This window comes from Panthera tigris, chromosome A2 (assembly GCF_018350195.1).
Source record: "Panthera tigris isolate Pti1 chromosome A2, P.tigris_Pti1_mat1.1, whole genome shotgun sequence".
Classification (NCBI taxonomy): Eukaryota; Metazoa; Chordata; class Mammalia; order Carnivora; family Felidae; genus Panthera; species Panthera tigris.
This window is the reverse complement of record NC_056661.1, coordinates 120,989,531-121,016,784: the sequence shown is the minus strand read 5'-3', so window position 1 is coordinate 121,016,784 and position 27,254 is coordinate 120,989,531. Positions and strand designations below refer to the sequence as shown.

The window sequence follows — 27,254 nt, the reverse complement described above, 5'->3', positions numbered from 1 at the left end:
TGTGGCCATCAGAAGGCCCAGAAATTCACTCTGAGGGATTCTTACACAAATGACAGGCCAGCACGCCCTCAGAGAGGTCTGTAAGCACTGCAAGGGCTGGTCACCCCCAACCAGACCATCAACTTTCACAAAGTGCCACTTGGGGAGCCACCAGGCTTAGAACACCCAGCTCTGGGGACTTGTAAATAACGAATTCCTCTCCCGTGCTCTTGGTCCTTCACCTAAGGTTTCCTGAGGACCTACTTTGGCCAAGACATGTGGGTGATAGCAACATATGTAAAGGTACAGAGGAATGTCCTGCCCACAACATAGTGCAATGGCGGGAAGCAGAATGAGGCAAGGGTTACAGGACTACCCGGGTCACGGCCAGAGTCCCAGCAGATCCAACTGATGAGCACAGAAACCTAACAAGGGCAGCCCTGACAAACCAGTGACAAATGACAGATTGTCTCAACCACAACCCCCACAGTGGAAGCCCAGACAACATATTTTCTGAGTATCTTCTTAGATCGAAGGACACGGGAAAGGAATAAAAATCAAAGCAGAAAGTGGTCCCTTCAGCCACTGAGTTAGATCCAAGGGGTTAGAAGGGCCTGATTGCATAGATATTCACGTCCCCTAACATCTCAGCAGGTCATATCATCCGCCACCCCCCCACACACACACACACTCTCTCCCAGGACACATGCTCCCTGCTCCTGCCCCTGCCTCTGCCCCTAGGTGTGACTTCCATGGCCATCCCTGGGCCCGACGTTGCAAGGCCCACAGAAGGCTCCAAGTAGCCACCTTTCCTCAGCTTCATTAGGGCAGGGTGATGGGGCAGCGCTGCACACACAAGCCGGCCCTGCTGTCATCTCACTGTCTTTGCCATGCTTTAAAATAACTGCATACGCAGGGTGCCCAGGTGGCTCAGTCGGTTAAGTGTCCAACTCTTGATTTCGGCTCAGGTCATGATCTCACAGTTCGTGGGATGGAGCCCCGTGTTGAGCAGTGTGGAACCTGCTTGGGATTCTCTCTTTCCCTCTCTCTCTGCCCCTCCCCAGCTCATGCACTCTCTCTCTCTATCAAAATAAATAAATAAACCTTAAAAAAAATAAAATGAAATAATTACATACCCACACATCTCTCTCATCTTGAAGAGCTCACAGGTCTGATACACACTATGACTCCGATCCACATTTACTGAATCGAATGAAATGAATGGGGAAGGGGGTATAGGTGGGCAGGACTGATAGAGGGGGGTTGGGAAGGACAGGGAGCTTACTATGGCTTTTAAGTCAAAGGTGCTGCATATGGTTATGTAGTATGTGCACTGTACAAACATGCCTAGCTGAGGGGACAAGAGGCAGCTGAAATCCAACCCATATTCCATCCACCAAACTGAGCCCTGGGGCCTGCTTCCACCCAGAACCTTGAGAGGTTCCTTAAATTCTCTGGCCTCCGTTTCCTCATCTGTAACATAGGGATAATAACTGCTGGGTGGGAGGATGCCCACTCTGAACCTGCAGTGTCTTCTGGGAGTTTGCAGGGAGCTCTACTAGTCTACCCTCCTGCAGACCTTTACTCTCCTCCCTCGATGCACTCCAGCCTAAGGAAGGAAGTGTGACATAGCTGACCAGTTAATTTGGGAAAGAAAGAAAAGGGGGACATTAAGCTCAGCTGTAGCCTTTCTCCTCTTGAGAGTGAGTTGCTCTCCCGGGAGCAGCCGCTCCCACCTCGTGGCCACAAGAGCTGACCTGCCCATGGCCTGAGATGAGGTGGGGAAGTCCATCTAGTTCTGGGCCCACGAGGCCTCGGGGTCTGTTGTGTCTTCTATCTTCCCCTTATCAATCACAGAAATGGTATGTATGTTACTCCAATCTAACTGATACCCTTTGTTTTGTTTGTCAATTTGTTCAGAGCTCAGGAGAAGAATACTGTTTAATAAGCACACAAAAGAAAAAAAACCAACAATAAATAATATTCACCTCAACCGATGAGTATAAAGAGCAAATGGGATAATACATATAAGCACTTAGCACAGTGTCCAACAAATAGAGAGTAAGTGGTAGGTAAAAAACAAAGCCCCCCAAAATGTTTGTTGATTGATCAATATAAGGGTCAACACTACTAAACATGTGTGAAACACCCCTGATTATACTTCTGGTATTGGGGATGGGGGATGTGAATGCACTTTTACCTGCTTACTGTAAGACAAAGTTCACAGCATCTTTCAAGGGTTTACTAACTGGGGTAAGGCCACAGGGGTTATAAGGGGCAGAACTGCCAGTCCATGGAATCTGAGTCCAGCCCATTGGATTCCAGAGCCCATGTGCCATACCTCCTAAGAGCACTGTAAACAGTAGGTGCTCAATAAAAACCTGATGACTGAAGCAGAGGGCCCAGAATAACTCTGAAAGTAAGAGCCACAGGCCAGCAAAATGCACAGGCTGGAAAGAAACCTGGACCTCATCTACCCAGTGGCCACATTTTACTGTCAGAGACAGTTAAGTCTAGAAACAAATGACTGGCGCAGGTCAGCCAGGGCAGAGCGAGGACTAGAACCCAGGCCACCTGCTATCCAGCCACTCCTCTTTCCCCTCAACCCACCATCTCCCCCCGCCGATCACCGCAGCCTGAGAATGCTCCCATCCATTAGGTTGAAGGCACTGTTCCCTTTCAGGTGCGCTCAGGTTGTGGCATGGGAGGGCAAAACAAGGCCCTCTGAGTCAAACCACAGCAAGCAGATTTTAACTCAGTGTGAAGAAGAATTGTCTCGCAGTCAGAATCACGCAAAAGTGCTGTGGGAACTGGGGAGTTCCCCATGGCAGGAGGGGTTCAAATGGAAGCCAGTCACCACCCTAAAGGCTGTGGAAAGGATTTCTATTCAGGGAGAGAGGTGACGCCATTTGTTCACGTATTCCCCAGACTCTGGAGCTCGCCGCCCGGGTTCCAACCCGTTCTGCCTCTTACCAGGTGTATAAGCATGCACAAGTACAGCCACTTCTCTGGGTGAGCTTCCTCGCCTGTAAAATGGGAATTATAATAGTATATCCCTCCTAGAACCATATGAGGATTAAAAGAGTGAATTTACTCAAAACACTTAGAACAGTGTCTTACACAAAACAGGTCAATATCAAAAGTTTATTGATCTTGTTACTGCTGCTGGTGGTGGTAGAAATAGTATTAAGCACATGCTCATCGAATGCCCTCTGTGTACCAAGCACTATTCTAGGAGCAGGGATATAAAGTCTCTGATCTCATGAAATTTATTTTCTATTGTGAGGGAGACACATAATGGGTAAGTAAATAAAATAACTTCAGGTAATGATAGGTGCTGAGAGGCCAAAAAAATAGGCTGGAAATGCGGGGGTAGAGGTGCAGTTAGTCAGAGAAAACCAGTCTGAGTCCAGAACATTTAACTGACAAGAAAGAGCCAGTCACGAAATGATTCGGAAGTCGGGCCTTTATAGCAAGAGGACAAGTCAGTTCTACCTATGTTGGGTAACGGGAAAAAAGGCCTGTAGAAAGAATAAAGATCTAGAAGTAGCTACAAGAGGGCGCCTGGGTGGCTCGGTGGTTTGGTGGCCACTCTGGATTTCAGCTCAGGTCATGGTCTCGGGGTTTGTGGGTCTGAGCCCCATGTCAGGCTCTGCAGTGTGTCAGCACAGAGCCTGCTTGCAGTCCTCTCTCTCTCTCTCTCTCTCTCTCTCTCTGCCCCTACCCCACTTGTGCTCTCTCCCTCTCTCTCTGTTTCTCAAAATAAATAAATAAACCTTTAAAAAAACCTTTCAAGTAAAAAAACAGAAGTAGCTACATCAATGCTGAAACAAAGGAAGAGAAGTGGGGACTGGCCCCACCAAGATACTAAGCTATAACTACGAAGTCATAGTAATAAAAGCTATGGTCATGTGGTTTTAGATTTTTAAAAAAGGACGGAAGACCAATAACCCCAATAGAGAGCTCAAAGACAGACCCACATCGAAATGGGAACTTTGTAAAGAATAAAGGTGGCTTCATGAATCAGTGGGGTGAGGAACAGGTTGTAGATGGTGCTGGAAAACTGTCTTACTCTGTGGAGAAAAATAGAAGCGGATCTTTTCATCCTACCAAACGCAACAGGCAAATGTAAAGGCAATAATTATCCCAACTAAAATAAAAATTATCTGAGAGGATTAAAAATTCCCAATATTCACTGCTGAGAAGAGATAAGCTTTAAATCTATACCGGGCCATAAAGAAATCCCAACAAATATCAAAAGACTGAACTCATACAGAGTGTATGTGACTGAAGTGAAAACAAGCCAGAAATCAAAAACAGAAACCAGAAAAATACCCCAGATGTTTGCTTCGGTCAATATGTGTCTAAATAACCTATGGGTCAAAAGAAGAAATCACAACGGGAATTAGAAAATATTTAAACTAAGTCATATGAATAGACAACATATGAACTCACGGAATACAACAAAGCATTGCTTAGAGGAAAATCTGTCGCCGTAAAAGGTATCACAAAAGAAGGCTGAGGGGAGCAGAGGGTGGAGGAATGGGTGAACTGGGTTTTTGTGTGGGGTTTTTTTTTTTTAGCTTAAATGAATTATAATCTTTTAAAAAAGAGGGAAGGATCCTGGCAAACCCCATAGGGTTTTGGTCGGAACCCTTAAGTAAAAGGCTATAGAATGGATGAAAGTAAAAAGATAGAAAAAGATAGTCCATCGCTATACTATAATCAAAGGAAGGCTGGGGTAGCTCTCCCTAAATAGACATTAAGGCAATAAGCATTACCAGAGATAGAGATTTCATAATGATAGAAAAGTCTATCCGACAGGAAGATACAAAACTTCTACATGTACACGCATCGAATAACATAGCCACAAAATGTGTTAAGCAGAGTAGGCCCAGCTTACTAGGGTCATAAAGGGAGTTTATGGACTATAATCTATTTAGTTTGCCTGTACCACCAGCACCCAAGTGCCTAACTCTTCAAGAGAACAGAAAAAAGGGGCACCCCTTCAAGCATATCCTAGATAATGGAATCTCATGGTGTTGTTGCAAGGAAGGAAATTTGCTAGGCAATCTCCTTCACGAATTTATATATAAAACCCTACATACAAATATTAATAAATTTAATCAAATAATATATAAAAAGATAATACATCCAAGTAAGATTTATTCCAGGAATGTAAGGTTGGTTGACATTCAAAGATGAATCAATATAGGAATCATCAAGGTCTATTGTGAAAGAATAAAAGAAGAGTAACACACACAAAAAAGTTTGCCCCCAAGAGCCTTGTGGGAGCCGATACATCACCATGTCTGGGGCCTCCCACAAGAAACATCTCTTACGCCACATCAACCTGGCCATGTTGCTGCAGGTAAGTCTGGGAATCACGTGCCAAAGTCTCAAGACTGTGAGAAGAAAAAAGGACCAAGGAACCCTCCCTCCTCTGAAGCTTCCCATATGTACGCACTCTGGGCTGTTCTCTCCCTCGTGGGAGGACCATACCCACTTTCTGGACTTCACAGGCTTGCTCTGAGCCCAAAGAGCCACGGGGGACTGGGCAGATCTCTGGGAAAGTCATCACCTCAGCACAGCCCGCTCACCTGAGGGGCAGGGGCTGGGTCCCCTGCCGTGTGAACGCTCTCTCCAGCCTCTCCTGGGTCGTCCTGGCACTCCCACCTGGCAACGAGAACTTCGAGGGCATCCTGTTGCCCTCCGGGCCACTGTCCACAGCTGGGCTGTCCTCTGCAAGATCTCGCCACCTGCCACTCCCCCTCTGCAGGAGCCCTTTGCTGGGCAAGTGAGGGGGGCTGCTGGGTGTGGTTTTCTGTTTTTCTGAGGTCAGCTCACTGAGTGGGCCCAGGGGACTTCTGGAAGTGGAGCCAGTGCTGGACGCCAGGCCCTCCTGGGCTGCAGGATGGGCCGGGGCACCGGCGGAGAGCTCAGGCACTTTCTGGCCCTCTTCCTCGGGGGCCTGGGGGGCGCCGCTGCTCAAGGACAGGGACCGCCTCAGGGAGCGCTTGCGAAGGGAATCCTGAAAGGGGCAAGGACAAGGGCAGTGAGGATCCCCTTCAAGGGAGGTGGGAAAACACTCCATCCCACACGACAAGCATTTGCCCATGGCGTTTCCTCCCCCTGGAACATCTTTCCCCATTCCCAACTCCTCTTAAAATCCCACCTATCCTTTGAGGAGGTACTCACAGGCTGCCACATCCGTAATGCTGTCACCGTGCTCCACGTGCATAAGCCCCAAGAGCGTGCCTCGGCCCTTCTCCCACAGTCTTACAGAGAACAGCGTCCAGGAGCAGGTGCAGCTGTAGCTCCAGGGTCGGATCTGTTTCCCAATTCCTGCATCACCACCTACCTACCAGCCATGCTCCCTGTGGCAAGTTATTAATTTCTCTGTCCCCCACTGCCCTCACCTGTAATATAACCTGTCCACAATCCACGATCTGGAATTTCTCTCTTTTTTCTTAATGTTTGTTTATTTTTGAGAAAGAGACAGACAAACAGAGCATGAGTGGAGGAGGGGCAGAGAGAGAGAGGAGACACATAATCCAAAACAAGCTCCAGCCTCTGAGCTATCAGCACAGAGCCTGACACGGGGCTCAAACCCACGAAGATCATGCGAGATCATGACCTGAGCCCAAGTCAGACACTTAACTGACTGAGCCAACCAGGCGCCCCTAATTTCTCTTTTTTTTAATGTTTATTTTGAGGGGCAGAGAGAGAAGGGGAGAGTCCCAAGCAGGCTTCAAGCTGTCAGTGCAGAGCCTGATGCAGGGTCTCGGTCCCAAGCCAAAATCAAGAGTCAGAGGCTTAACCAACTGAGCCCTCCGGGCACCCCACACTATCTGTAATTTCTAAAACCTCTCAAAACAAGTTTCTTCTGGAATCCTGTGGCAAATTCTTCTGAACTGTTACGAGGTTGTTTATAGTCTTTTTCTAGTGTGAATATTCATATCTTTAGTTGTAGAAATGTCAATATTTTTGCTTAGGGGGTGCTACCCCAAACCCTACTGCAAAGCATTAGGTGATATATGGTTTGTGCATGGTGTTTCTTCCCTGAAAATAATGAAATTCTGAATTCCAAAACACATCTGGCCCAAAGGTCAAATGAGGGATTGGGGACCTATAGCATCTATTTTCCACAAGATCATAGTATGAAGGGAGACACCCATGGAAGGCACTGGCACAGAGCCAGACCCATGAGGGCAATCAACAAACATCGGCCACTGCTCTCTAGCTTTTCCCCAGTCCCCAGTCACACAGGGCCTTAGCCTCTCCTGCTGATAGACCAGGAACAGCAGAGGCCAATCTTCATTCATCTCTGGTGTCCAGAGTTCCCAGCTCAGTGACCTATACCTAATAAGCGCTCAAGGCTTGCTTAGTTTTTGAAATGAAGGAATTCGAAAGGAGTCAACAGAAATGTCCTATTTTACTGTCAATGATCAACTGATGAAATGGGAACTCAATTTACCAATCTAGGATAGGGGAGTGGAGGTAGAGGGAACAAAAACAGACCTGCAAGGCTTTTCCTGGGTTTAAAATTTGGGATCTCTCAGAATTTCCAGAAATAATCCTGAACCCAGTGGTAAAGCCCGAGCTGGAATAAAAATAGCTAATTCTGTAGTATTCTTGCCTAGTGGAAATTACTAGGCACTACAACCCTCAGAAAGCCACCAGGGCATCCCTGCCACACAGTGCAGAAAATATTAGTCACCATTCCCAAGGAGACCCAAGCTCTGGCCAAAGGCAGGGAACCCAGCCTCTTACTCATCCTTCGTAAGTACAGAGCTGACCTAGTAAGTAAAAAAAAAAAAAAAAAAAAAAAAAAAATGATGAAATACCTAGCAAATCTTGCTCTTTTCTCTCGAGCAACCAATTAAGTATGGCCAAGGTACTCACAGGTCCACAGAACACTTTCTAGAAAGCCTGGGGAAATTCTACAACAACGTGTCCCATCTTTCAATGCCCTTCATAGGATTCAGGTACCCCAAGGGAAAAACACACCTCCCGAGGCAATCATCCCCCCCTTCAGAAGTTTGGGTCAATCTCCTAGTGGTAAAGCAGATCTATGCAATCTGCCTCGAATCTCAGTTGTGAAGGGGGTCTCAAGTGCACGGATGTGACGGGATGTCGCTGTAGGACAAGACCCCAGCATTCATCTGGTCCACCAGTTCTCAAAGTGTGATCTGCCAGCCTTAAAGGTCCCCAAATCCTTCTAGGGAGCTCAAACCTCTTTTCATAATAATGATATGACATGAGTTGCCTTTTTCACTGTGTTGACATTTGCCGTAATAATGCAAATGCCCTGGTGGGAAAAACTGCTGGCCAGTAGCACGAATCCAGGGGGTGGCACCGAACTTTACTAGCACTGGAGGTATTTGCCACCACTTGCAATAACAGTACACAAGTAAAATGCTAATTTTGCTTAAGAACGTCCATGATGAGGGGCGCCGGGGTGGCTCAGTCAATGGTTAAGCATCCAACCTTGGCTCGGGTCATGATCTCACGGCTTGTGAGTTCGAGCCCCGCATCAGGCTCTGTGCTGACAGCTTGGAGCCTGGAGCCTGCTTTGGAGTCTGTGTCCCTCTCTTGCTCTGCTCCTCCCCCGCTTATGTTCTGTCTCTCTCTCTCTCAAGAATAAATAAATTTTTTTTTTTAAATTGGAAAAAAAGAAAAGAGAAAGAACGTCCATGCTGAAGCATAACACTTACTAACTGTATTCAATCTCAACCCTATGGTCTACATCTCTTTAATATTCCATGGGACAAAATGGGAGGTATATATACGCACTCCTCTGGGTGCAGAGGACCCGGCTGTCTCAAGGAAAAGCACTTGTGCAACCATCTGAGCTGTGAAACGAACTTGCTAATGTTTTTCGCGGAACAACTGACAGACAAACTATGGTTACTCAGACTTGGGTATCTGGCAGGCGTTTTCTTGAAAATAAACTGAGCCTGTCACTTCAAGTGAAACAACTGATGAATGGTCAGTGATAAAATACAAATCATCAGGTAAAAATGAAAATTTGGGGAAACTTGAATCAGCCACGGTGAGCTTGAGGGCTTCTCAGCACTTAAAAATTTCTTCTGATGAATTGGGTGGCAACATCAAGCAATGTGATTTTTTTGATGTGGGTTGTTGGGTTGTTTTGTTGTTGTTTCTTTTTTTTTTTTTTTTTTTTTAATGAAATGTGTTCACATTCAGAAGATCTCAGGAACCCAGATAACTCAGTAAGCCAATATTTTCCAAATGAGCAAATGCATCGTGTTACTAAACTAGGCAGTGGCAAAAGATTCATTCAAAGTGCAAGGCAGACCGATAGATATTGGTAAGGTACAAAAAGTTCCTGGCTATGCTTTCAGACTCCGCAATAAGAAACCACAACTTGTCTAGTTTGGTGCAGTATCAAAGAATACCCCTGGTTTCCAGAAGAGACTAATTACACGCTTTTCCCTGTTCCAACTACATATCTGTGTGAGGCCATATTTTCTTCATGGACTTCAACTAAACTATCATAATGGGACAGACTGGATGGAGAAGCAAATATGAGACTTGAACTATCCTCTACTAAGCCAGACATAAAGAGATTTGCAAAAATGTGAAACAGTCCTCCTCATCTCACTACTGTTTTGTTTTGGAAAATATGGGGGGGGGGCCGGGTTTGATTTCACAACATGTTATTTGTATTAAGTGTAATGGGTTTACTATTGTTGATGGTTTAGTAAGTAAATATTTTTTTTAATTTCTCAGTTTCAATTTCTAACGTGGCAAATGTCAACAGCTATAACCCACATAACAAAAGCTCTTCAGGTCCCTCAGTAATTTTATGAGTATGGAGAGACCCTGAGACTACAGTGGTTTGAGAACCACTGATAGGGTGTAAAACAATGTCTCCAGCAGAGAGTGTCCCTGGTTTCCCCTTGACCCAACTAGTCTAGTTGCTTCCGACATGGCCTGCTCTCCTCCTGAAGCATCTCTGACTGAAGTTCCTCATACGGGCCTCCACCTGCTGGTCCCAGGTGTGCTCTCAGGAGACATCAGGCCAGGCTACACCACTCACCCCAACAAAAGCCCACACTGCGCTCTGCACACAAGTATGGCAGAGTCCCTGCTCTCAGGAGGCCCACAGCCTAAGCTCAAGAGGCCTGATAGGGATCATCTCACTCGCCACTCCAGTCCACCCATTTGGAGCACTGGCCGAAGATGCCCAGGAGATTGTGACGTCACATCCGGGCTTGACAGGAAAAGAACACTGAGCTCACTAGCAATGTCTGCTGCAGGCACAGCATCGGGCACTTGCAGGCATTTGCCATCCTGGGACCGGGTTATTCCTACATCCGTGGTGGAAGAAATCTCTTCTGTTCTGCCCCTCCTCCCACCTTCTGTCTTCTCTTCCCGAGACTAAACATTCCCAAATCTTGCCACTTCCGCCAAACTCTTCACCTTCCTGGCGGCTTTCCTCTAGGCATGGTCCAGTCCCTCTCCAAATACACAAGACAGGAGGATGGGACATGATGTGAACGTGCACTGTGAGCCACACACTGGTTCGCCTCCTTGATCTGGACACCAAGACTGTAGGACCATCTCCAAGCTGTGAAATCCCAGTGCTCGGCAGAGCCTTAGCCACCTGATCTAACAAACAAGACCACGGCCAAGAGGAATAAAGACCTTGACCAAAACCCCACGAGACGCAGGCAGAGGCAGGGAGAGGGTCAGCTTCTTTATGTCTTGATTCCAAGTGAAATGGGAGAATAACACCAGCCTCTAGAGCCACAGCCCACATCTAGCCATGCAGCACAGGACAGGACGTGACCAGCCATGGACACCGATGACCTACGTGGGTTTGCTCAGGCTCCCTCGTTTGACTAATACTACACTGTGACTTGGTGTTTGGTTTTCCTTTGGTTTTCTGTTTCTTTGTTGTTTCACAAACTCCTTTTATATTCATTCTCTCATTTGGTTTAGTCCCCCCACCTAATGCGACCCTACCAGAGCCCCTCCTTAAGGAAGACTATGAAAGAATGATGTGAAATTATTAGAATTTCTTTTTAAAGCAAAGCAAATGAAACTATTAGGGTTGGGACTTCTTTTACCCTTTTAACTATGATGTCTTAAAAAAATAAAAAAGATTTTCTCTAGACTCAGATGGGTCACCCACCACTCCTGAATGGCAAAGGTAAAACTAGAAGATACATGTGTTCTCACTCAGCAAAGGAAGACAAAGCCATGGCATCCACCTCATTGACATGGTGGGTAAACTGAGGGCAGGGAAGGAAACGAGGCCTGGCCTTGATCCCATAAGGATCGTACACTGTCTGGCTGACAGTCATGTACTGTCTTTTTGACAGTACAACCAGAGAAGACACAGGCAGGTGTTCCTCCCATCCCAGCTCACAGCTCCCCGCTTCTTGGACTACGTCGTGGGGAAGCCTCCAATGATCCCAGGCAGCTCCTTAAGCCCTGCCTGCCTCTCACTTTCCACTCTCACACGAGCAGTGAGATCGGCAACCCTACCTGCGGGGAACTGGCGATGGGCCCGGTCATCATGCCTCGGACAATCAGGCCAGACTTTGGCCTGATCTTCTCTCCCATCCTTTTCGTGTCCAAGGAAGGTTCTGACAACTGAAGCCTGTCCATCTTCTCCCATGCAGGGGCCACAGGGGGACTTTCACCTGGGACAGCCTGCGTGGGCTTACGTTTGTGTGGGGGCCTTTTGGATGATACAAAATTACCAAGTAAATCCCCATCAAGATTGTCATGTCTGCAAAAAAAGATATATCTCCATTAAAACAGATTCCCCAAAAGGAACAGCTAACATTGATAACAAATTCCACATTCAACAGGCACACAGAGCAAGCCCATTCATAACTAGGCGAGGGTTCTAACCAGCCAGGGTTCTAACCACCCAGTGCCTATCATTAAGGTAAAGAACAGAAAATACTTTCATATCAGGGCAAATCGGACCTATAAAATAAGACCAGGAAACAAGAAACAAAATCAGAATTGATGACCCATGACAGGATTCTTCAAATATCCTTAGATATTGTGTATCCTCAAATATAAAGAGCATCCTTATTCCAGACCCAAGTTATAGAAAACCATAGCCCTTCAATACAGTCATGAGTTACATGGAACCCAGTCTTACTGTACCTCATTGAGATTGGTGGATAGAGACCTGTGGTAAATTTTCCCACAACTATTCAGTTAATGTCCAGTTAAGTTGGGCATGCTAATGCCTTCTTTCCTGGGTTGCTCGGCATTGAAAGAGAGTAAGAAAGATAGATTGTGTGTGTGTGTGTGTGTGTGTGTGGTGTATGTTAAAGAGAGAGAGCAAGAGAACAAAAGAAGGTGAAACACAGGGAGGTAAGCAAGGAGGAATAACAAAAATGAGAAAGAACAGAGCCAGAGACCCAGATAAAGAGGATGTTCGCCTATGATCTGTGATGGATCACCCAGAGCCCTTCTGACACAGGCTGGGATGCTTTCTACCACTAGACTCTGGCCTAAAGGGGCACTGACTGCTGCTCTGTGCCAAGCTGCTTATCACCAAGCACTGGGTCACATGTGAGAGAAGCGGTCATATGTGCCATGACTGGGGCATGTCCGGCAGAGGAAGGGCTCAGAACCAGCCTGGAGAAGCTGAGAACGACTTGCAGAGAGGACAGCACAGAGTCTGTAGGAATGAGTAGGCAGGAGATAATCAGAGGCCCTGGGCACTAACACAGAGGCCTGTAAAAGCAGGACAGGCCCAAGTGAGCCACGCAGGCTGACTGTGGAAAGAGTTTTGCAAGTTACCCTTAGGAGTTTGGATTTTTCCTGGAAGCCATGGGAAACTTCTGAAGGCCTTTCCGTGGGGAAGCCAGCAGAGCCAGACTCGTTTGTAGGAAGCTCATGCTCTCTTAGGTGGAGGGTGCACTCGAGCAGATCACTAGAGGCCTAGAGACCAGGGAAGAGCCGGTGGGAGTCAGTGCAGGCAAGAGGGGAGGGTATGAACTGAAGCACTGCTGTCGGGGCAGAGAAAGTAGGAAAGAGTCTAGTGTCATTAAGGACTCATGGAGGCAAAAATGATAGACTAGGAGAAGTCAAGGATAACACCCAAATATGTAGCTTGGGCAACCGGGTGGAACTCGGGAGCCTCGACTACTTTCTTTTGCCGGCTCTTCATCGTCTCAAATATTTATTTTCCCAGCCAGGCGGTGAGGATCTCTGAAGAAGAACCATCTTCTTCCGCACCACCCTGATTCACTTTTACATCCAAAGCCTTGTGTTAATGTTTTTAACGGTGCTCATCCTTTGGCAGCTCGATGCCCAGACCCTATACTTTGGCTACCCTCAGGAAAGAAAATGCTTCTCAACAAAGCCGGAAGGAAACACCCAGTCCCGGGGAGTTAGACTCACTGGTGGTGACTACGGCAGCTATTAAGTTTGTAATGTAACATAACTGCTTTCCAAATAATGGAGGTTCAATCCAGAATCCCAATTCATTTTCTCCCTAAGAGGTCCAAAAGGCCTTATTTTTCAGATGTGTCTAATTCTACAGTGTTAACTTGCTTAGGGAATCCTGTACCTGTTTTGTTTCATTTTTAAGAAAATGCAAATGAAGCAAGCCCCTGAACCTGACAAATGTTAAACATCTGAACCATGAGCATCCCCCCTCGCATCCTCCTCTACTCCCAAGGCCTCCAGAGAAAGGTAACAATGCCCCACAACAGGGAATTGGAAAGCACACAATGTGGAAGCTGAATAATGGCCCCCCAAAGATGCCCTGAGCCCAGAACCCATGAATGCTATCTTACGTGGAAAAGGGACTTTGCACATGTGTTAAAGTTTGAGATTATCCTCTATTATCTGGGAGGGCCCACTGGAGTCACAAGGGCCCTTGCTAGACGGAGGCAGGAGGTCAGTGTCTGGAGTAGGATACAATGACAGAAGCAGAGGCTGGAGTGATGTGCCCTCAAGACAGAGGGAGCAGCCACAAGCCAGGGAATGTAGGCAGCCTCTAGAAGCCAAAAAAGGAAAGGAAACAGATTTGCCCCAAAAACTTCCAGAAGGAACAAGCCCTACTGACACCTTGTCATTAACCCAGACCAGTTTTGAACTTCTGACCTCAGAATTGTAAGGTAATATATTTGTGTTGCTTTAAGACACGGTGATGGTTAAATTTTATGTCAGCTTTGCTAGGCCATGTTGCCTAGTTGTTTGGATAAATAATAGCCTTGATGCTTCCATGAAGGTGTTTTTAAGATAGGACTAACATCTATGATTAGTTGACTTTAAGTAAAGAAGATTACCCTAGATAATATGGGTGGGCCTCATTCAATCAGTTGAAGGCCTTAAGAGCAAAACTTGAGGTTTCCCAGAGAATTCTGCCTCAGGACTATAACACAGAATACTGCCTAAGTTTCTAGTGTGCCAGTCTGCCCTACAGATATCAGACTTGCCAGCTCCCACAATCATGTGAGCCAACTCCTTAAAATAATATATATATATGTATATATAATACGGATACACATATATATGTGCGTATATATTTGCATGTATACACACACACACACACACACACACACACACACACATCCTGTTGGTTCCTATTGGTTCTGTTTTTCTGGAAAACCCTGACTGTCATAGCCACGGCATTTATAGCCATTTGTTATAGCAGTGATAGGAAACTAACTCACAGTGTAAATAAGAAGAGATACCTGGCTTTGCTTGTTTCTGAAAACGATGTTCTCCATCCTGCATCTTCCTCTGCAAGGTCATATATATTCACCAGCGTGGTCTCTGAGCCTCTCGGTGGTGATTTGATATTTTTCTTTGGAATTGAGAGTGCAGGAATTGGTGTTTCTTGAGTGACATTGTTAGCAGTATTCCCAAAGTGATCCAGAAAGTATCTGGTAATGAGTTCGAGGTTTGTTTTTAGAGGATTTTCCTTTGCCTATCATTGGAAGAAAAAATATCATTAACCACAGGTACAACTTCAGGGGAAAAAGGTGGAAAAGATGACTAGCCCAGTTCTTTGACATAGTTTATCAGCTTCTTATTCATTCATACACTCTTTCTTTCAGCAAGTTTTCAGTGACTGCCTACCATGTGTGAGGTGCCATGGTATAACAGAGATGAAGACAAAAATCTCTATCCTAAAAGAACTATCATCCGATGCATGAGTCAGGCGATCCGATGAACAACTGTAATAAAATATGATATGAATAGAAGAATACCCAAGAAAATTTCCTCTTGGTTTTTCTCCTAGGAGTAATTTTAGAAAATAGATATCTTTTCATTTAAAAAAACTAAACCTTTTTTCGGGATCATTAACTCTACAAGTTTATAAATACTTGGGACCCGAATGTGCTCTAAGGTTGTGTGCTCTGCATTTAACACTGGGGACCACAGGGACTCTTCTGCAGCAGTCTATTGCAAAAAACATGAGAGGCCATCAGGATTGACTCAATCTACACCAGAATCTTGAAAGGAAGGAAGGAAGGAAGGAAGGAAGGAAGGAAGGAAGGAAGGAAGGAAGGAAGAAAGGAAGGAAGGAAGGAAATTCTATAGTGGTCGGTTTTAGAAAGAAATGATATCAGTATTTCCCAATCCTGACAATACCAAATATCATCTTTGGAGGTTTTAAAAATACATATTCCCAGGTCCTGCTGTGTCTTACTAAGCCAGAATTGCAAAGATTGGAGTCCTGGCTTCTCTTAAAATTCCCCCAAGTAAGCTGGACATAGTTATCCAAGCAGCAATCCACTGGCTGACCTCGGGCCATGGAACTGTGTCAGTCCCCACCCCACTTGCCCAGGAACACCAAGCTGTTGGGAAGTGTGGTCAGACATGGGACATTTGGTGAGTCTGCAATCAGAGCAATATAGCGCCTGACAAAGAACCTGACACAGAGAGGACCCTCAGGCACATCCAGTCCTTCCCTCTTCCTATTCCCCTGCTCTGCACAGCAAAATCCTGGGACCCACACCCACAGCCAAATGGGTTATGACCAACAGCAACAGATTTATCAGGCAGTCAAAATAAGGGGACAGCTTTATTTTTTTAGAATGGGGCCCAAAAGAACTATTTTGTCTAAGTCTAAATGAAACTCACAAGGAAGAGAGTCAGGGGAAAGGCGCTGCATAATTAATTTAGACCGTCCTATTTTTCTTTCAATACGAGAGATTTATAGCCCTGCGTTACATGAATTATACTTTGTGGCTCTTCACAGCCTTTATATGAATCTAGACACCATTTTTCAAAAACTTAATTTTACACTGGCATTTTTATATATTGTATCTTTAATAGGGAAAAACAAGTTCCTGGAATTAAGATTAAATTGCAGGGCTTTCCTAGAAGCAGGCTAGCTTTGTGCAAATGTCAAAATCATTATGCGATAGATAGGTTAATAAATATGTCTTTCTGTAAAATATAAGCTCATTTCATTGTATAATAACTACTGTATAAATCAAATAATCAGGGCACTTACCAAGATCTAATGAAAATATCTTAAGTATCTTCAGATAATTATTACCTTAGGGAGACTATATTATAGTGCAGAAATAAAAATAACTTGAATGGCAAAGATGATTCCAGGAAATTAAGTAAAGTTGCATTTACATAAAAAATCCCAGTGTATCAGCAGGGTTATTTGATTTTCTGGTTACCCGTCTCACTTTCTATGGAAAAGCCTTTCTAAAATATACAGTCTACTCTGCTGCCTTGAAATGCAGCCAATGGAGATCTGCTGAGTGTCTGGTGCTGGGGTCTACAGGACCCCAGCTGACCACACAGAAGCGGTGGAGGGGCAGCGGTATCACACCGGGACCAAGGATGAAGGGCATCGATCTGATGTCTTTACTGAACCTATGCCAGGACTTCACCTGGCTGCCACTGCCCTTTTCTCATCAAAGTCAGGCACAGGAACTTGTGGCAACCTAAGTGTTCCTGTAGGTTGATACCATTGTTCGTTTGAGGGAAACTTGGCCTGGGTTCCTCCCTGGGCTATGTGACACGTGCAAGGGCAGGTTTTGAGCTGCTCTGAGGTTTTTCCAGATGTCTCAGAAATAGCCTTGGAGGGCTGGGGGGGGGCGGGCATCCCACCCCCCACTCTAACCTCATCTGCTAAGATATCGTTTGAGTAAAGGGTTACAATTACAGGAAGCTTGACTGCCATTACTATAGTAGGACTGAGAATCAGATCTGGTTCTAGCTTCACCCCTACCCCGTAAGTCACTGTGAGATCTTGACAAGCCACTTTCCTCTGGCTCACAGCTCCTCCAGATGGGTGGCCCATTCTATCAGTAATTTCAAAGCTTTGGGGCACATGGGTGACTCAGTTCAGCGTCCAACTCTTGATTTCCGTTCAGGTCATGGTCTCATGAGTTTGAGCCCTGCATTGGGCCCTGTGCTGACAGCGTGGAACCTGCTTCAGATTCTCTCCCTCTCTCTCATCCCCTCCCCCACTCACACACTCTCTCTCTCTTTCTCTCAAAATAAATAAACTTAAAAAATAAAATAAAATAAAAAATAGAAGCTGCTTAGTCCAGCCCTGAGGGGCTGCCCTAAAAGGCCAAGAAGGCAAGTCCTCTTTATCCCCAATCTAACTAGGGGGTTTCCCTTCTTTGTTTTGCATATCTGGACTTCTGCAGGAAATATCATTTTATTGCCTTTTCAAAAAATTATGATAAATGCTTAACTGCATGATCATTAGATTCTTTCCAACTCTGACACTATTCCCTACCACAAGGCAATACCTACTGGAGAGCCCATTCTTCAAGCAAATTAGAAGATACCGTGTTCAGGGCGCCTGGGTGGCTCAGTCGATTAAGCGTCCAACTTCAGCTCAAGTCATGATCTCGCAGTCTGTGGGTTCGAGCCCTGCATCAGGCTCTGGGCTGATGGCTCAGAGCCTGGCGCCTGCTTCCGATTCTGTGTCTCCCTCTCTCTCTGACCCTCCCCCATTCATGCTCTGTCTCTCTCTGTCTCAAAAATAAATAAACATTAAAAAAAGAAGAAGAAGATACCGTGTTCGTACCAGAAAAAGCAATTAAGCCAGAATGGTAGCTTCATTCATTCAGTCAGTCATAGAATCCACAAATACACATGGACCATTTGCCGTGGCCTCAGGCAACATGTTAAGTAGGGGATACGATAGTGAACAACAGAGATGCCCTCTCTGGCCTCCTGCTGCATCCAAGGTGGTCGGGAAGCAGACACTAATTAAACTACCACACAAACAGTCTATTATAAGTGTGCTGAGCACAACAAAGGAAAAAGTACACGGCGCCGTGCCGTGGAAGCTTGTAACAGCCGGTAGGGGGAGGGAGGGAAAAGGCCGAGGGGTCAGGGGAGCTCCCCCAGCCCCCCAACCAAAGAAGTGCTGTTCCATTTGCTACCTCAACTCCAGTGCACCAGGGTTAGCTGAGCCCAAGCCCCAGGTCTGCCTCATTAAATGTCACAGTGGACTCAAAAATAAGCTATTACTCAGAACTGAAGAAGGAAAATCTTACACAGGCAGGGAATGGAAAATTTTAGTATAACCCAACACTATATTCTTTAGTCTGACTAAACACAGCCTCATGAGGGAGGAGGGAGCACAGGGAATAACTGTCATAGGCCCAGGTTCAAAGTGAGCTTCATAGCCACACATGCGCAATAAGCCCACAGGGGCGGCCCGGGGCCTCCCTGAGGCTGGAAGCCCAACTCACACTTGGGATTTGTCGGCACTTGGCTGGGTCTGTTTCTCCCCGGCCACAGGCACGGCAAGCCTCCCGCCACCCATCTCCGACAGCTTGGCCGGGCCCACGAGTGCTCTGACATTGCCAATCTCAGTTCCAGAACATTACACCACACCTTAAAAGCATGTACCTTGTTCTCCTTGTAGAGAAATTCAAGATGCAAAACCTTGCGGAGATCATTTCTGCTGTTTATGCTGAGGTCAGAGCGTGGGCGTTCCTGGTCCATGGTCACACACGTCTTCTTTAAGCCCTGTAGGAAGAAATCTGAATCATTCTTTTCATTTTAAACCAAAGCCTTTCATTCCCTGATGCAGGTTATAAACAAAAGACTGTTGATGTTCATTATGATCATTCCTGTCCTGCCTTCCTTGCAAGGATACTGCAAAGCACCAGAAGCTGACTTGAGAATTTATTTTTATATAACCTTTACACTCGACATCTTCATAATTATTATTCTGAATCTTACAGTGACCCCATGGGCTGAGCTAAGGTTGGACTTGTTGGCCCATTTTAAAGGAAAGGAAAGTGAGATTCAGGTTACTGACTCGCCCAAGGCTGGCTCAGGAGCCCTGGGTTTGACAGTAGATTTGGAGCCACAGAATATGAAGCTTTAAAAATAGACAAAAGGAGGAGTGCCTGGGTGGCTCAGTCGGCAGAGCGTCCGACTTCGGCTCTGGTCATGACCTCATGGTTCATGAGTTGGAGCCCCGCATCGGGCTCGATGCTGTCAGTGTGGAGCCTGCTTCAGATCCTCTGTTGCCCTCTCTCTCTGCTCCTCCCCTGCTCGTGCTCACTCGCTCTCTCCCTCAAAAATAAACATTAAAAGAAAAGATTCTCTCTCTCTAAAGTATAAATAAATAAATAGATAAATAAATAAATAAATAAATAAATAAATAAATAACAAATAAAAATAAGCCAAAGGAAAAAAGAAATAAGCAAAAGGCCAATAATGATTCCTTTCTCAGGAGGGAGCAAGGGTTGATTTGCCCGGGTAACACAGTAGGATCACATGACAGGGGGTTCCGCCATCCCAGCCTGTGAGTCAGCAAGGTCAGGCCTGGGGCCCGCTGGAAGCACATGGTAAACGTTTGCTGAGTTCCCAGGAAAGCCACTTGCCATCATCCAGCCCTGACCTCCCAGAAGGCCCAGCTAAAACATAGTCTGGCAATGACAGGCGCTATGCTTCCCAGGAACCTGGCTTCTTCATTTGGAAAAGAACCGACTACCTGCCCACCTCCCCAGGCTCCGGTGATCACAGAGCAGTAGAGAAGGAAGAGATGCCTCACAAACAGTTCAGCCTGGCACCAAGGGGCCCCTCTGCTCTTCACGATCCAGACCCTGGTGCTAGCCAGGCCTCAATTTCTCTCCCAGCCTCTGTGTTCAGAATCTCACAGAGGCTCCCGCTGATGGGCAAACAAGACAAGACCTGCTGCCTGTCATGAAACGAGGGAAGAAGAATTTGTGAAAACAAAAAGAGGTACCAACACAACCTTGAACCACAGAGAATAAAAAGGAAGTTGAGGAGGGAGAACAGAAAGAAATGGGTGTACATGTTGGGGAAAAGGTAGGGGCATGTGTGGGCACTCCAGGGAGAGGGATCTAGAAGGAGAGGTGGGGCTCACAGCAAGCACCTTCCCCACGGCTTTCCTTCCAGTCGGAGTGAGGCAGAAACCATAACGAGAGTCCCTCTCTGCTAGATAACTCTTCACGTTTGTCAACGGTTCAGATCGGCAAGTCTTGGCACACTTAACAAACTCGCTGGGACCGTGGTACACACTGACGTCTGAAAACCACCAGAGCAGTGGGCAAGGATGCCCTCGGGAATTAGCCAGTCCTTGGTCTCATTGGTTCGTTTAATCGTCATGACTCAACAAACATTTCCCACGCACCTACTAGGTGGCGGGCTCTTCTAGATGCAGGAGATACATAAGGAATAAGACAAACCCCACCCCTTCACAGGGTGCGGAAATTCTGTTGGCGAAGCGGACCACAAACAAAGGGGTACACGTACAGTGCAGCAGCTGCTGACGTGCACTACTATGCACAGATAAAACAGGGAGAGCAGAGACACAGAAGAGGGACACTGTTTTCCATAGTCGGCTACTTATGCTCACTCCTATCTTCCGGTTTTCCCATCTGTGAAATGAAGGGAACGAATCACTGGTCCACTAGTTCGGCTGCTGGAGGCAGAGGAGGAAACGGATCAAAGTCCTAGCCCTCATGGAGCTTATATTCAGTGGGGAAAAGGGAACAAACATAATACGCTGGCGGGGGGGAAGAAAGTTTAGCAGAGCAAGAGACAGAAAGGACCAGGAGGGGGTGCAGGAAAGGTGTGATACTTTAATAAAAGGGTAGTCAGGAAAGGCTTCATGATTAAGTGCCATTAGAACAGAGACTTGAGGGAAGTAAGGGAGCAGGCCATGCAGACACTTGGGAGAAGTGTGTTCTCAGCAAGGAACAGCATGTGCAAAGGCCCCGTGGCAGTCACAGGAGGCCAGTACAGCTAGAGTCGCATAACCAGGGGAAAGTCGCAGGAAATGAGGTCAGAGAGGTTGCCCAGAGCCTGATAAGGAAAGGCCTTGTTGACTTTTGTGAAATGGTGTGGTGGGGGTGGGTGAAAAGAACAGCATGGACTGATTGTATTTTTTTTAATTTTTTTCTAACGTTTATATTTATTTTTGAGACAGAGAAAGACAGAGCATGAGAGGGGGAAGAGCAGAGAGAGGGAGACACAGAATCCGAAGCAGGCTCCAGGATCTGAGCTGTTAGCACAGAGCCCGACGCGGTGCTCAAACTTTGTCACCTGCAAGATCATGACCTGAGCCGAAGTCAGACGCTCAACGAACTGAGCCACTCAGATGCCCCTGACTTGTATTTTTAAAGGATCACTGGCTGCTAGGTTGAGAACAGATTTTTTGGAGACAAGGTATTAAGCAGAAACTAGTTAGGATGCTATCTAGGTGGCTTGGACCAGGGTGGTTGCAAGAGAGGTGGAAAGAAGTGGCTATGCTCTCTATGTGCTCTGATGCTAAAGCCAACAGATGGGCTGATGGACTGGATGCGGGGTATATGAAAGGGAAAAAAGCCAGGAAAGATTGCAAAGGTTTGGGCCCAAGCAACCAGAAAGACAGCGATACTGCCTACTGAAATGGGGAAAATTGCAAGACACAGAGGGAATCAGGAATTAGGTTTTGGATGTGCTGAGATATTTATTGCATATCTATGTGGAAATATAAAATCGGCAGTGGGAAAGAATGTAAGAGTTCTGAGAGAGACCTTGGCCAGAGACAGGCATTTGGGAATGATCAGCATATTGACAGCACTGGGATCCAGTAGACCGGCAGAGGCATCTGGAAAATGAGAGAAGCCGAGAAGATTGAGTCTTTGAGTCCCCAGCACATACAGCTCCAGAAAACAAGAGAGACCAGCAAAGAATCATAGCAGAGGCCAGGAAGTGGGAGAAGGTGGTCTCCAGAAGCCAAGCAGAATGAGTTTCCAGGAGGGAGCCTGCTTCGGATTCTGTGTCTCCCTCTCTCTGCCCCTCTCCCTCTCATGTTCTGTCTCTCTCTGTCTCAAAAATAAATATAAACATTAGAAAAAATTAAAAAAAAATACAATCAGTCCATGCTGTTCTTTTCACCCGCCCCCACCGCACCATTTCACAAAAGTCAACAATCAACTGTCCAAACACAATGTTAGATCAAGAAGTGTGAGGACTGAAAATTAAAGATCATTGGCAAATTTGACAAGAGTTGTTTCCAAGGATTGGTGGGGACAGAAGCCGGATTAGAGTGGGTTAGAGCAAGCCCGAAGCAGGATTAGAATCGGAGCACACACAGCTCTTCCATGGGGTTTGGTTATAGAAGAGAGAAGAAAAATGGGCCAATAGCTGGAGGGACTTGAGGGTCAGGATGGGATTCTGTAGGAGCGACAGTAGAAAAGGCAAAATATATATGCAATAAAGAGGTGACGACAGCAGTGTTCTTGAGCAGGCTAGCAGGGACAGGCATGCGGGGAGAGGGTGGCCTTCCCCAGGGGTATGGAGAATTCCCTCGTAGGCGCCGGACAGAGGCTGGAGTGATGAATCAGGCCCAGGAAGGCTAGCAACTGTGGTGGTACAGGCTGCTAGGAGTTTTCTCAAGACCGCTTCTGCTTCCCCGGTGACCTGAGAATGGGGAAGAAGCTTTGGGATTGGAGGAGAGAGAAGGTGTGAAACCGTCATCCAAGAGCGGAGAGAGGGAATGGGCTGGAGAGGGCTAACCAGGTACGCAGGCATGCCTGGGGCGGGGGGATGGTGAAGGGCCGTGAAAACGTGGACACGGTGCTGTGTTTTCCTCCAGCCCCGCTCAGCTTGCAGGGCAGGCATGGAGGAGGCCCGGCTGAATTTGAAAACTTGGGGCGGGGTGGGGGTGGGGGGCTATGGTGCAAGAAGAGGAGGGCAAAGGAGGTGAGCACGTTGTTGAGGGTGTGACTATAATGAAGGGTGGGTAAGAAGTGGGGAGAGGTCACGACAGGGCTGGGGGGCAGGGGTTCGGGCCGGGGAAAGCTGGCAGGAACTGTGGAATGCAGACGTGAGTGAGACTGAAGAACAGTTTATGCCGGGCTGTTGAGGGAGGTGAGCCGCAAGTGAGGAATGACAGAATGCCCAGACAGATGACAGAAAGGGTGCCCTGCTGGGAACAACAGGCCTAGGACATGACCACTTGGAAAAGGGTGGCGGAGGTGGGAGAGGAGGGAGAGGGAGGCTGGGGCACCAGAAGAGTCACCTTGGAAGGCCCTGACATTGCGGGAGACTTATCATGGCTCTCCCTCAGGGCCGGCCATGCTTGGAGGGGCCAGTGTAGCTGGATTCGATGTAGGGTAGGGGGCTCATGAGGCAGCAGTGGAAGGTGAGGTCGGAGGCACGGCCTGCAGCAGGGTCATAGAGAACCTTGTAGGCCCTGGTGAGGCTTTCCCTCGGATTTTCTTCTGCTTGAAGTAAGAAGCCCATGGAGGGTGTTTTGAATAGAGGAATGTGACAAGATCTAACTTGCGCACCAGGGGCACGTTTCCTCATGATCGTCTTACGTGAAAGGGAACAGGTATTCCTGTCTAAGGACGGTTATGAGGATCTGAGAAAACGAACAGACGACTAGCAGGTACCTCACACCACAATGGGACCTCTCTAGGTTCTACCTGCCTGGGGCCAAGTCCAGAGGGGAGTACGTGGTCTCTGCTCTGGAGCAGAAGGTGAGGAGGAAAGCAGTCGCTCTGGACTGCAATCCCAGCTCTATACAAACTTATCTTTTTTTAAAGTTTATTTATTAATTTTGAGACAGAGAGAAAGCACGAGTGGGGCAGGAGCAGAGAGAGAGGACAGAGCGAGAATCCCAAGCAGGCCCCACACTGCCAGCGCAGAGCCTGATGTGGGGCTCGAACTCAGGAGCCGTGAGATCACAACCTGAGCTGAAGTCAGACACTTAACTGACTGAGCCACCCAGGCGTCCCCACAACTTTCTGAGTGACTGTGAGCAACTCCTTTCTCATGTCAGAGATTTAGTGTGCCCAGATTTAAAAAAAAAAAAAAAAAGAGTGAGAGAGAGAGAGAGAGAAAGGAGCACCTGGGGGGCTCAGTTGCTTAAGCATCCAACTCTTGGCTCTCAGCTCAGTTCTTGATATCAGGATCATGAGTTCAGGCCCCATGCTGGACTCCAAGCTGTGTGTGAAGCCCACTTAAAAAAAAAAAATGACAGGGAGAGGAGGCCCAGTGAACCAGACGACTGCCAAGGTTCAACCCAGATCAGGCGTCAGTTCTGTGGACTGGTCTAGTGGGTGAGATGTAGAAACAGACGTATAAACCACAGATGTATAAACTATAACGTGACTGCCAATGAGCAAGCCACAGACAAGGTTAAGTCAGTTATTCCAACGGGACTTATCCAAGAAGACCTCCTGCAGGAAACAGACTTGGGGGGGGCCACAAGTGGAACAGGGGAAAGCAAGTGGGAGAGGCTGGAACCAACGCTGGGGTGCTAAGCTGGGGTCAGACTACAGGGGAGAGCCTCAGGTATCCACGGAGGACTTTAGATTTCATTTGTACTCAAGAAAGGAAAGCCAGGAGGAAAACTCTCTGAGAGTTTTGCTTGGTGGCCCAGACTTAAAAGAAACGATGGGCGATGCCTGCGTGGCTCAGCCAGTTAAGCATCCGACTCTAGGCTTGGGCTCAGGTCATGATCTCGCGATTTGGTTTGTGAGATCGAGCCCCGCATCGGGCTCTGCGCTGGTAGCCTGCTTGGGATGCTCTCTCTCCGTCTCTCTCTGCCCCTCTCCCTGGCTGGTGCTCTCTCTCTCTCAAAATAAATAAATAAAACTTTTTTTAAAAAATTAAAAAAGAAATGATGATGGTGGGCAGCCTCACAAGGCTGTGTCACTGATATCCAATGTGCGCCCAGGACTTGGTGACGGAAGGTCAAGTAACCATAAAAACAGAGCAAATACAATGAAGACACACTGCATTTTTGAAAAATTTTAATTTTTTTGATTAAAAAAAATTTTTTTTTAAGCGAAGAAAGATACTTTCAAAACAGATGCATAAAAGAGATGGGGGTGTAGACACTGCTGAACACAGGTACCTACTATGTACCAGATGCAATGCCTGGGGACTGCCCATATATTATTTATTTTTTAATGTCTTTATTTAGAGAGAGAGAGAGAGAGAGGCAGAATGCAAGTGGGGGAGGAGCAGAGAGAGGAGACACAGAATCTCTGAGTCTGAGCGGTCAGCACACAGCCCAATGGGGGGCTGGAACTCACAGACCGCAAGACCATGACCTGAGCCCAACTGGGTAGCTTAACCAACCAAGTCACCTAGGCACCCGCCCATATGTTATTATTAGTCCTCATCATAAATCTGCAGAGTGAGTCTTATTAGGCCTGTTTTACAGATAAGGAAATTGAGGCAGTGAGTAACGTACCCAAGCTCACACTGCTAACCAGTTGCTATTTTTGAACCCTCCACCTGATTCCAAAGCCCTTCCCCTTTTCCATTCAAAAAATTATTTTGTTGGGGCACCTGGTTGGCTCAGTTGGGAGAAGCATGTGACTCTTGATCTCCAGGTTGTGAGTTCCGGCCCCATTTTGGGTGTAGAGATTACTTAAAAACTAAAATAAAATCTCTAAAAAAAAAAAATGATTTTGTTTCTATGTATGTTTAATCCAAACAACTGCCCACGGCCCCTGCTCCACAGGACACCGTGAGTGACAAGCCGTGAGTCACTCTGTACAGTTATAATGAGGAATACGGGCTGTTCCTACACTGGCATCCGCAGTAACCTCTTTCCCACGGTGTCCCCACCTGCATTGCAGATGACTGCTAAGGACCTCCCCAACTTTTGAGTACTCCGCAAAGTCTTCCGGTGCAACACAATGCAAGTTCAAAACAACTAGGCTGCAACCTCGGAGCGCGACTGAAGGGTTCACCCATCGGGAACGCTTTTCAGTCCCTTGGGTTCCCCCGGCGGGGGGACGTTCTTTCCCGGTGCGATGGAAGTGCCGGGACGGGCCACGGGGCCCCGACCAGGCGGCTGTGCTTTAGCAGGCCGCCGCCAGCCGGCCCCGACCCCGGGGTCCCGCGCCACGTCCCCCGCCGGAGGGGCGAGATGCCTGCGCAGGGCGGAGGCCGCGGGCCGGCGTGGCGGGCGGGCACTGCGCGGGGCCAGATGGCTCCTGGGAAATGTAGTCTCGGCAGGCCGGGAAAGCGGCGCTCCCGTCGGGCATCCCCAGGGCAGGCGGCGGCAGGGGCGGCTCTCCCTCCGCGAAGTGCGGGGCTTGCAGAGCGCCCCCAGACTGCGCCCCAACCCTGGAGCGGCGGCCCCGAGCGGCGGAGGCGGCGCGACCCACCTTTCTGCTGAGGAACTCCCGCACCAGGGAGGCGGCCACCTCCTCCACGAAGAGGCTGTCCATGCCGCCGGCTCTGCCCACGAGGCCGCGGCCGCCGCAGCCCAGAACCCCCGGTCCGTTGGGGCCAGTATGGCCGCGTTGCCGTGGCGACGGTGTCACAGGAGCCGGGAGAGCTCCTCCCCTTTCCCGGAGCCCGCGGGCTGGGAGGGCGGGAGGAAGGGGAGGAGCGTCTTCGTTCTGGCTTCTGGAAGCGGGAGAGGGGCGAGGTTCCCGGTTTGGGCTCTGGGCTCGGGTCCTGGCTCTGGCCTGCCCATCTAGGGGGCCTAAAACAAGCCGCTGCTCCACGCTGAGTCTGTATTGCCCAAGATGGGAAATGGGGAGAATGCCTGCCTCCTTGTTCCTGGAGGAGTAAACCCACAGTGAGGCGGCCCAGAGAGGGCCACCCACAGCACCACAGCTGGCTCCTGGGCTCACCAAGGCCAAAGACCTCGGCTGGCCTGGACTGCGTGGGGCAAGGAGGCCCAGGACTCTGCGTACTCGGTGCTGAAATCAAAGGACAAGTCCCTCCCTCCCCCGCTTAGTGCCTTCTTCCCTTTAATGAGGCTGCCAGTAATTGAGCACCAAGCATTTTAACACAGCTGTCATCAAAATAAGGACTCGATCTTTACA

General features: G+C 47.7%; 1 protein-coding gene across 1 annotated transcript in view; it reads right to left on the bottom strand.

Annotated features, from left to right (window-relative positions):
- MINDY4 (MINDY lysine 48 deubiquitinase 4) overlaps positions 1-26,961 on the bottom strand; it is a 109,206-nt gene extending 82,245 nt beyond the window's left edge. Inside the window, exons 1-5 of the mRNA XM_042969335.1 lie at positions 26,586-26,961; positions 18,838-18,957; positions 14,685-14,920; positions 11,500-11,746; positions 5,580-6,010 (exon numbers count right to left, since the gene is read on the bottom strand). Coding sequence (XP_042825269.1) covers positions 5,580-6,010; positions 11,500-11,746; positions 14,685-14,920; positions 18,838-18,957; positions 26,586-26,648 — 1,097 coding nt within the window. The 5' untranslated portion in view covers positions 26,649-26,961. The remainder of the gene's footprint in view (positions 1-5,579; positions 6,011-11,499; positions 11,747-14,684; positions 14,921-18,837; positions 18,958-26,585) is intronic.
- Positions 26,962-27,254: the final 293 nt, after the last annotated feature.